The sequence below is a fragment of the Phaethon lepturus genome, unplaced genomic scaffold (genome assembly GCF_000687285.1).
Source record: "Phaethon lepturus isolate BGI_N335 unplaced genomic scaffold, ASM68728v1 scaffold20525, whole genome shotgun sequence".
In the NCBI taxonomy this organism is placed as follows: domain Eukaryota; kingdom Metazoa; phylum Chordata; class Aves; order Phaethontiformes; family Phaethontidae; genus Phaethon; species Phaethon lepturus.
In genome coordinates, this window is record NW_010538629.1 from 1 (window position 1) to 11,123 (window position 11,123).

At 42.6% G+C, this 11,123-nt stretch overlaps 1 protein-coding gene across 1 annotated transcript; it reads left to right on the forward strand.

The window, feature by feature from the left end:
• Positions 1-5: 5 nt before the first annotated feature.
• LOC104613867 (G-protein coupled receptor 26-like) lies at positions 6-5,398 on the forward strand (the record flags this gene model as incomplete). The annotated part of the gene is made up of 3 exons (XM_010286887.1): positions 6-664; positions 1,145-1,258; positions 5,161-5,398. Coding segments are annotated over 3 exons (1,011 nt in total), but the record flags the coding sequence as incomplete, so codon positions are not given.
• Between the last annotated feature and the right edge of the window lie 5,725 nt (positions 5,399-11,123).

Consider the following 11,123-nt stretch of genomic DNA (forward strand, 5'->3'; position numbering starts at 1 on the left):
ACTTGGCAGGCGTGCTGCTGGCGCTGCTCCTCGTGCTGGTGCTGGTTGTCTCCTTGCTCTCCAACCTCCTGGTGCTGCTATGCTTCGTCTACAGTACGGAGATCCGCAAGCAGGTCGCCGGGGTTTTCCTGGTGAACTTATCCTTTTGCAACCTGCTCCTCACCGTCCTGAACATGCCTTTTACCCTGCTGGGGATCCTGAGGAACCAGCAACCCCTCGGGGGCTGCGTCTGCAAAGCGGTGGGTTTCCTGGAAACTTTCCTGACTTCCAACACGATGCTGAGCATGGCAGCGCTCAGCATCGACAAATGGATTGCCGTGGTGTTCCCCTTAAGCTACACCAGCAAGATGCGGTATAAGGACGCTGTGATACTGATGGGCTACTCGTGGCTCCACTCTCTCACGTTCCCCTTGGTATCCTTGTTTTACTCGTGGGTAGATTACAGCAGCGTTTATGCCTCTTGCACCTTGCACCTGAAGGAAGAGACGGAGCGGAGAAGGTTTACAGTGTTCACCATCGTCTTTCACTCCACCAGTTTCATGCTGTCGCTGGTGATCTTGTGTTTCACCTATTTAAAGGTGTTGAAAGTTGCCCGGTTCCACTGCAAGCGGATAGACATTATCACCATGCAGACTCTGGTTTTGCTGGTGGATATCCACCCCAGGTAATGAGTGCGTGTTCGTATTCACAGCCCCGGGGCGCTTGCGGTAGGTACGCGGGCGGAGAGGATGTCCTGCCTCCCCAGCACCCTTTCCTGCGCTCCTGCCTGCCCCGACCGCCCGGCGAACCCTTCTGCCTCTAGTTTCAGACGCCGCTTATAGTGCCAGAAGACGATAGTTTGTGCATTTGTAGCCTGCTTTGTTTAAATGCTAGTCCCTCTCGCCGGGTGCTCCCACTTACCCGAGTCCCCTTTCGCAGCGAGTCGCTGCTTTGGCGAGTGCCATCGTCCCCAGGCTCCGCGGGACCGGGGCTGCCCTGCCCTCCCCCGGGGGCTGCCCTCCCCCGGGACCGGGGCTGCCCTGCCTTGCTCTCCCTCGGGGCAAGGGCTCTCCGGCCGGGAGCGGGTCCTTCCCCTCTCCCCTGGGCTCACATCTCGCCTCCTCGCTTCTTGCCTTAACCCACCGACTGCTCTTTCCCCTTGCAGTGTGAAGCAGCGCTGTCTTAATGAGCAGAAACGGAGGCGGCAGCGGGCTACTAAGAAAATCAGTATTTTTATAGGGTCGTTCGTGATCTGTTTTGGTCCTTACATTATCACCAGGTTAGTATCGTCTGTTGGGGTGGGGGCCTTCCCAGGTCCGGTATGCCCTCTCCTGCGCAGGTGCCGGGGGGGGGCGGTCTACAGCTAATTTTGGGGTCCCAGAGCCTGACGGAGACCTGGGGCTGACCCTGCCCGCACACCCAGCCCGCTGGGCGAAGCCTCGGCAGCTCTGGCTCTCCTTTCCTCATTGCAGCCCGGTCTGGGTGCCTCTGCCAAGAGTAAGAGGCTTTTAGGACAAGTACCAGGAATTAATTACATGCCAGTGGGAGATGAAAGCAGTTTAAAAGACTCGCCACCCTTTATTAGCACAACCTGAGCAATAGAGAGGAAAGCAGCCAGCATTTCCTGATTAGCTCAGGTCTTTTTTTTTCTTTTAAAGGCATAAGGCCAAATTGCTGCTATTGGAAGCTGAGGTGACATAATTTAAATTCATCCAGGCTGATAACTTGTCAGATAAGCTTTGTGTCTGGAAACATTATTGTCTGTAAATATATTGCTTATGGTGCAGCATGGCCTTGTGATGAGGTGTGAAAGTTCCCTCCCAGGAAAACCAATAATAAAATGTATAGGCAACATCATGCTCTTCAACTGGTCAGAATCATTGGCATTCACCCTGGTGGTTTGCCCCTTTTTTAATAGTCATGTATCAGTCTCATTCCATACTTGCATAGTTTTTATACAACATATGGTTATTATTTTTAAATCTTGCATAAATCAGTGAGATGGAAGTCAACATAACTCCACTGAATTGCAGCATGTCAGGATTTTGCCTTTCATCTCTAAACTGAAATGGGCTACATCTTTCACTAGTGATTCTTTAAAATATTTCCCACTTCACAGTGTATCCAAGACACACTTGAAGAGAACTGACTTCTGTCGAGGATGGTGCACTAGTGTTTGCAAAACCACTCTGGTGAGGACTTCCTCAGTGTTGCTGCCAAGCTCCCAGGGTCTGCAGCCACACCAGCTTACAGAAATTGGCCAGCTTTAGTGCATTGATCTCACACAGTCACATATATGTATAGGCCACTTATGATCACTGTTGTTGCCCTTTTCTTACATGGGTAGTGGGACAGATTGAGGCCAGTGCACAAAAAATTACATGGTTTTTAACCTTTAGGATGACATTTCTTTCAGTTCCCATTTAGATGTTGAAAGGGATTCCTGACTGATTGCCTGGATAACTGCATTTTTTTCCTGCAGTTGAAAGGATTATTACAAATATTAACATTACATCACAGAGTTAAAAGGTTAATTGATCACTGTTCAGTACATTCTGAGTCATTTTCTACTCACTTTTGCCATAATCAGGATATAATTATATTGAGCAAAGTGCATTTTGCTATCTTCTCTTCCATCTGAACATAACCAAGCTCGGCAAATTCCAGCATTGCCACATTTTTCAGGGTGGAGATATTTCTCACAAACTTCTAAAATAAAAGCGACTTCTTTCTTCAGACCTTGCATTTCACAAATGTGAGATGGTGCATTTTCTGTGTGTGACAAACTGGTACTTTGCTGTGTCAACAGAGAGAAGACTGAGGCTTGGTGTATATAAGTGCGTGTGTTAAGGTACAACATCTGCCTCAGTCACAAGGACCGAGATGGTTCAGTGACAGCAAAATGGGAAGTATTTGGGGAGGACATCCTCAAGGGCTCTTTGCCCCAGTGGCAAGTGTCCAGGCAGCACTAGATAAAAGGTGATGGTGGAGGTGAGGTTGGAGGACTTGCCATGCCCATTTCTCCATTCTTCCCCCATTCTTGTTTTGGTGGGGGTAGCACCGAAGAAATTTCGATGGAGGCAACGTGAGACATCTTCTACTTTGTTTTCTTGCTCTTTGGCCTGGTGACTCAGGTTGTGTGATGAGCTCAGTTTTTGCTCCTCGTTTCAGAAATATGAATGAGATTATGATCATTAGCAATGTATTCGTCTGTTCACTAAGAGCCGACAGATGAATTTCATCTTTTCTGTAAAAGCACTGAAAACAAGAAAATGATACTAAAGATGCATTCAGATGGATATTTCTAAGGCTGACTCGATTTGGCCAGGCACTTTATCTTATTAAAATCTGTGTAATTTTTCTTCTGTTGGCTTCAGTGCAATTATGTTTGGGCCCATAATACATTAAAGGGAATACATCTATTTTCATGATTGAAAGATACCTTAGTCTTCTTAGTATCTTTATAAAAACATCAATTGTGTAAATATCAAAACATCAATTGTGTAAATATCACATATGTATTTCTTGTATTAGGATGATATACAGAATGGGATAAACCTAAGCAACCATGCAGCAACTGTCATTTATCATACATTTATTTATTTCTCACATTTTGTGTCTTCCTGCACTCTGTGTTTTGAATTCAGTGGGATTTTTTCCACGCAGCTTCAAACAGAAGTAATCTGTTTTTTAAATGCACTTGCCATAGGAATTATTTCACTTTTACACATACAGATGAGAAATTTTCCTGTCAGAGTTCAACCACTTGTTGCAATGTTCAGTCCTAGTGGTGGTAAGTCAGCTTTTCTATGTGGAGGGACTAGAACAGCTTCAAAAGTCAACACCGTGCAAGTTGGGAGCTCTGCATTTTGGAAAGAGGCCAAAAGGTTCTTCAAGCCGTGAGAAAACTTCTGATCTTACATCTTCAAACAGTGAGGTTTCAGGGTAAAGAAAAGGGCTTTTTTATCTCACACTATTTTTTTTTTCTTCTGGAATGAATATAGCAAAATGGTATGTTCTTGCTCCGGCAAAAGGTTTCACAAAAGATGTAAAGATAACAAAAAACTTTTCACCCTGTTCCTTCCACCTTCCTGAGGAGTTTGCCCATTGCAGATGAACTTTATGCCAGACATTTGCTGGAATAATCTGAAAATTTGCTCTCACTTCTGTGGAAAAATTGTTTAACTTAGTTGCAACTTCTCCCCCCATGATTAATACACTCATCTCAACTGAGGTGCTGAGGCCACTAATCATCTGTGAAGCACAGACCAGGAGACACAGGTCTGGAGACAGCTGGCTGGTCACATAATGATGATAAAATTGTTGTCTCCTTGTTTTCTTTGGCCAAAGTAGCGGTCAGCCAAGTGCACGCAGAAGCTTTCGCAGGTAAGTAGATGCAGTTGTGCTTCTAAGCAATACTACGGGATAGCAGGTGCCACCCAAATCCCTCTGAGATACTGCTGTGTTTTTCTTCATACTACAACGGTCTAACATGAATTCTCTTTGCATATGTGATAATTCACAGCAGTGGTGTAATTCAGGGTCACTGTTCTGTGTCAGAGGGTGTGGATTCAGTGATCTAGACCAGGCTTCTGGTGTCATTTGAGATGCTGCATAGTATCCAAAAGCTTTACAGAGATTGGAAGGTATGACACGGGACAGAGAGACCCACAACTTCCAGGACCAGCAGCCTGATGCAAAGTGGATTATGCCCAAGTGTCTCAAGTGTCACTAGACAGCTGTACTTGGGCAACTGAGTTGGGTGAGCCTGGATGCCCCAAGTCACATGTGCCTATCTCAAGCTTGCCATGGGAGAGGGGTAGTCAATTATGTCACTAAGGTTTTGACCACGTACCAGCACAACTCTCTAAATTCAGAAAGTGAGCAATGAAGTGCAGCACTTTCTTATCTCTCATGTATAGGAGCATTAACATTGAAAACACACTTGTTCTCTCTTTCCATAGAGGGAATGATGGTTGTTTCCCAGTGGCCTTGCTAGGAAAGTTCCCTTTGCCTTTATTGAACCCAAGAATTAAGTAAGTAAAGGGCCCTTCTCCTGCAGGGACTGTGTACTGTAAGAAAATAAGTGTTACTTTAATGTTTCATGAAGCATGAGTTGAGCACCGGGCTCAGTGTGAATATAATACTCAAGTGTTTCCATCTCTCTTTAATGTTTAACAGGTTGATAGAGCTCCTTCCTTTTGTTACCATAAATTACTACTGGGGAATTATAAGCAAGTGCCTCACCTACAGTAAGGCTGCATCAGATCCATTTGTTTACTCACTTTTACGTCAACAGTACAAAAAAGTTCTGATCAACATCGTCAATAGGATACTTAAGAGGGACCTGTATCCGTCGTCGGGGTACAACAGCTCTCTCGACACTGAAAACGATTACTGCTTGCACAGAACAAACTAACAACACAAAAAGCATTCCCCTTTGAGCGAGACAGGTGTTTGCTGCTGCTGGAAAGCTGCCTTTTCCCTCTCGTGGTGACAGTGTCCCCAGGGCGTGAAAGCTGCACTAATGTGCTGCGTATCATTGTGGACTTCCATGAAAGGCTCCTCCCTGGTCTGCAGCCACGTACAATATATGGCAAAGCCTTGTCCCTGAGTGAACGAAGTAGGCTTGAGGGGTTTTAAGAGAGCCTTTAGAGTCTTTAGAGAAGCTTAGAGTGCTTTTAATATTTCATGTCTGAAGACTTGGTATGTTTTGGAGCATCCCACATCAGATGTGATATACCAGTGTCTTCTGGGACCACGGGAATCCCCGCGTTGGAATGAGAGGTTCAGAGCCCTCAGTGCTGCCCACGTAACTTGGCAGCCCTCGATCTGCTCTGTTAGCTTTGAACATTACAAATAAGTCTTTTAATAGATTGATTTATTGTATTGGTGCCTCAAGTGAGTGATATGGGTCAGCACTTTGAATCTGAGATTGTTATTACTATTATTTATTACTAGGCATCATGATTGTAACATAGCCTTTAGGAAGTGGTACTTATATTTGATATGCCAGTATTCTATCAAGCATAACCAAAGTCCACATATCTGAGTTACTAATATTTAGCACTTCAGTGGTATGCGATTACAATAACTGCAGCAACAGTAACAAGGACATGTACGGAATTTAGTTAAATAGCACCGTAGTTCCATCACTGAGCTAGTAGACCTATTCAAACATGCTTTTATTCAGAAAAAAAAAATTAGACAGTAGAAGTGACAGATACCACTGTGTTTAAGATATATTACTTCAGAAGCTATCTGTTTTTGAAGAACAGGCTAAAATATATTAATTCTTTTCAAGGGATATATAATGTGTAAAATATTTCACGCATCGGCTATATTTGGTGTATTGTAATAATATTGTACAATCTTTTCTTTTATAATGATCAATTAATCTGGTGATTTTAACTTATACCAAGAGATATCTGAGAGATATTATAAGGGACCTGCTGCCAAATGCCCAGAAACACAAAGCTGCTTTATTAGTATATGTATTTTTCTCTTTTATTTATTTTTAGATCTAAGCAGGCTTTGGAAAAATGTGGGAATTATTTTTGAACAATATTCCTTTGATTATATAAGACATGAATCAAAATATTCTATGGCGTTCAATAAGCTACTATTTTCTAATTGAGTACATAAGGGGAAAATTAAAGCAATTCTAAAATATATTTTAAGAAAAAAAAAAAAAAGAAGACGGTAAAGAACACTTATTTTTTATGTAACAATGGACTTGACCCTATTAAGCATTGAGAAGGCTATTCCTGGTCAAACTACACATATAAGCATGTGATTAGGCACAAATATAATTTTCTTTGAAGGAAAACATCTTCGTTCCCAAGTTGAAAATTAAGTACATGTTTCACTGTTTTGTAAAATCAGTGTTGAGCAGGCAGCACATCCAGACGGTTTTTCCCACCATCCACAATGAGGAATGAGAGCGCCTTCTTGCAATCCCGTTGAAGTCAAGGAAAGGTGATGCTGCCTAACAAATACGATGTTCTCTTATCTCCTGCTTTTAATCTCCGAGGCCTTTCTGATAGTTTTTGGGTTGGGTCTTTTTCGCCATGCAAGTACCTTAGGCCTCTGTGTTTTGCATCTATAGTTCTGCCTGTGTTTCAATTGAATGTACTATAATGGTTTTGTCTTCTTAGTAAAGTATTTGTACTCTCTCCAATTTTGTGTAAATACAGTATTTCAGAAAAAAAAGTTGTCTATGGAATCTTTCCAGTTTTACTGTCTTTCTGTCTGCTTCCACATGCCTCCCCGCTCTGCCACGCCACTGCAAAACCTGATGCTCCAGTCTTTCAATTCAGCTGCAACATAAGCACCAGATTTCTCGTTGGGGCTAGGAGGGATGCTAGATTCTCAGTTATTTTTCAGTTGGTTTTGTGCCAAAAAGTTTTGATAGACTACAGCATTTATATGTGAATAAACATGAGTTTAATAATACCTACAATTGTTAGCTTACCTTTGGTTTCCTAAACAAAATGGTGCTCACTTTAAGAAAGGCATATGTTACATATAGTTAAGAGTATTAAATTGTCACCTCTAAGACATACAAATGAAATAAAACTTTGCTTTGTTTTTTTTTCTACCTTAATATCAAGAAAAGAGTAGAGGAAATAAAAATAATAAACTTGAAAGCTATTATGCTAATAAACTTCTAAAACTATTAAGCTATAAGCCACAATTTAAAGGTATAAACCAGACCATAGTTAAACTGTTACATCTGCTATTAAGTTAATTAATGAAGCTTGTTCATGTCAGTTGAGGGTGTTGTCATGCACACACTTTACAATACCACTCAACCTCACAAAGGATTGAACATTTCCAGAGGTGCTCAGGTCTAAATGGGAAAAAAAGTAAAAGATTTTGAGCCTGTACTGAGTGTTGCAGGTCATCTTTTAGATTTAATATCCATAGAGAATTAGGAAGCTAAGGTCTACAGTATGATCCAAACATAAAGACACCAGAAACTAAGGAAGGGCGAGGACACCTGTAGTCCTCTCAGTCTTGATTTGCAAGGCAGTTCAAGTGCCTTGTTTAGCATCACCAGAAGGCATCTTCCTCTGGTTAGTATGCACAGTCAGTTCTGCGGGTAGATTTTTTTTTCTCCCTTCTCACCACAAGCTCTCCACTCCCCACAAGAGAAGGGCTTGCTCTACTCTTCTAACTGAGCAAGAAGCATTCCGTGAGAGGTCCCAGTTTCATTCCCCCAGCCTCCTGATGCAGGAAAAACTCCTTTTAGCTTGGTGTTTCATTCGCCATGCTCTGGGTTGTTTGGGGATAGGAGGAGGTAGGGAGAACCTATACTTTTCCCCAGTTTTTTGGGTGCTGCAAAAGGGATCAAAGGATTTAGTGCTTATACTGGAAGTAAGAACATATATCTTTCATGCTGGGAGCATTCGCCAGAAGTGACAAGGTCATGGATTCCCTCTTACTGATATTTTAGATAAAACAAACATTGGATACACAGTCCTGACAGTAGGGTCTAGTCTGGATCAGAAGATTGCCAAAAAAGCTGAAGTGTGATATCCAAAATGGCATCTTGCCATTGACACACGTTGCCAACTCAAAGGTTGTGCTCCGGGAAACTTTATCTGTATTTCCTGCCCAATGGCCTGAAGCGGCTTTTTCTAGGAGACAAGAGACTGGCAAATACTTGGCAGGTGTGTTGTGGAGTTGGAAACGCCACGAGGGTGAGCAGGAACAGCCTGATACTATGACTTCCTACAGCAGAAGGAGCTGTCACCCACCTGTGACTGCTTAGGGAAAAAGACGTCAAGTTGTTAAAAGAGTATGCAAGAGCATCATTTCCTCAGAGCAGCAGCAGCAAGGCCCAGAATAATTTCCTGGGCTGTGGAGCTTCAGCTCCTCGTTGAAATCTAATTCAGAAAAAAAGTCCTCTCCCCTTCTCCAAACTTGCATTTTGCCTGCAGAGACTGGAGTTGAGAACTGCACCTTCCCTGGGTGACACCCTGGCCTTAATAGCAGTCGGAGTATAAACTCTGCAGCATGACAAACCTTTAATTAGTCCATGCAACTCAGGAGACATTCAACTTCAATTTTTTTTTCTTAACACACCTCCACCTAAATATTTCCAAGCCTGATGATTTGGATATGTTCTGGTGAGATCCAGGATGGAGTTTTGAATCTGCCTTTACAGAGGAGGGAAGCAAGTCTGCATGCCCTATTTCCTAGGTGAGTGCCATGACATTTATTTATCTGAAAGTCACCTCTTCCGAAGAAAAAAAGGTCTTTGTTTTTGGGTTCTTGGTTGGTTTGGGTTTTTTTGCCTAACACCTATATTGCTGGTTAACTGAGACTGACAGTCAGGCAGAGTTTCTGAGGCAATAAAGGCAAAGCAGCGCTTAGACAGATTCCCAAAAGGTTTAGGTATGAGCTGGATTCCAGCCTGTTAAATCCTGACAAGATGGATATGCTTCAGCCCAAATGCAAAACAAAAACTAGTTTTCTTGGGTTGTGCAATGCTGAAAACTTGTATGTCTCTGAGCTTAGATGGCAGCCGAGCGATGAGGACCTTGGGTTCAGTGGATTTTCACTCCACAAATTCCTTAGCCTCACTGAAGAGCAGGCATGTTATTCATCTGGGTAAATTAGCACCTAATAAACTTTTGCAAATAAGCTGCTCAGCTCAGTGATTACTGAATACATATTTACCTTGTCGTAACATGAGTAACGATGGTACTGAACTTAATTTTCAGAGCTGATTGCAATGTTACGCTCATTATCATGTTAAGCATGTGAGAATCAAAGTTCTTTAATGTAAGTGCGCTTATACAACCAGAGAGAGATTGTACTTTTTATAACTATGGGTTAAAATTTGACCTCTGAGAAATTTAACATCATTGAGCCTTGTTGAATAAAATGACCTGTGACAAGATGTTCAAACTCATCTAGGTAAAGTGCTTAAAAAGCAAAACCACCCACCACCACCACCAACAAAAAACTTGAGAGCTAACCTGTGTGAGTGGGAAGGTTTAACTACATCACCTGGAGGGAATATTTTCTGTTCTATTTAAAGCTTTTTTTTTTCTCCCCAAAATAATTATGTGCACTTGAACAAGCAACTGTGTGTCTGTCTTAAAAGCACATAACATATTTCAGGACTGTGAAGTGCAAATGGCTCGTTCAGTCTGGCTCAGGAGGACACCTGATTTCTGGGAGGTGTTAATTACACAAGTAAATTAGAGGTTCTGCTTTTTATTTTTGGAAAGCAGGTCCGATAATATTTAATGGCTCAGCTGGAGACACAGCAGAGATGACCTTAAGAAAGGTGGTGAATATATGAATATCTTTTGGTACCAGAAGCCTGGGAGAGCAAAATGTCACCTGGCACCGTATATGCAACCAGCTCCTTCCCTGAGCTGGAGCTGCTTTTACCTGTGGCTTTTGGATGCGACACAGGCTGATGACTGGTCCCATTTCTGCATATCCCTGGTTCTTCTCCCTTTAGCAGCAGGTTTTCCTTGCCAGGACATGAGGGTGCATGATGCAAACCAGGCGCTTCTGCCCTTTTTTGCAAGTGAGCAGAGCACAAACCGTGAGTTGCTCTCAGCTGGGCTTCTTATACCTTGTCTGTGCAAAGGAAACGTATTGCAAAGCATCTATGTTAAACGTCATGAGTCCATACAGTTTACAGGTATTTTTTGCATGTTGAGAACTACGGATGATTCCAGTCCACTCACACCACTTTTCTAACCAGATACCTTCAGAAATGTTATAAGGCATAATTGAAGCATCTTTGAGTCCAATCCACTATCACATATTGCCTGTGCAAGCTGCTGAACAGCCCACTGGGGACAGTAAAAACTCTCCAAACAAAACCCCAAACCGTCCCTTTTGGGACATAACCTAAGTTATTTGTCGTGCATGTTTCATGCACTTCACTGCATCCTGCTGTTTGCACATGGCATATACAGGTTTGCATCCAGCAAATTTAAAGCAAATTATCCAGCATGTGTTTAAGCTTCCAAACCAGAATCTCAGTCCAAATGGATTGAAATCTTGAAACGTTTTCCAAGAAGAGCCCTGCTCCTCATGCCTAACCCTAGAGTAGCTTTACTTAACTCACTTTCTCAGTTTGAATTTTTTTTCAACTCAAGGCTTAGAACTCT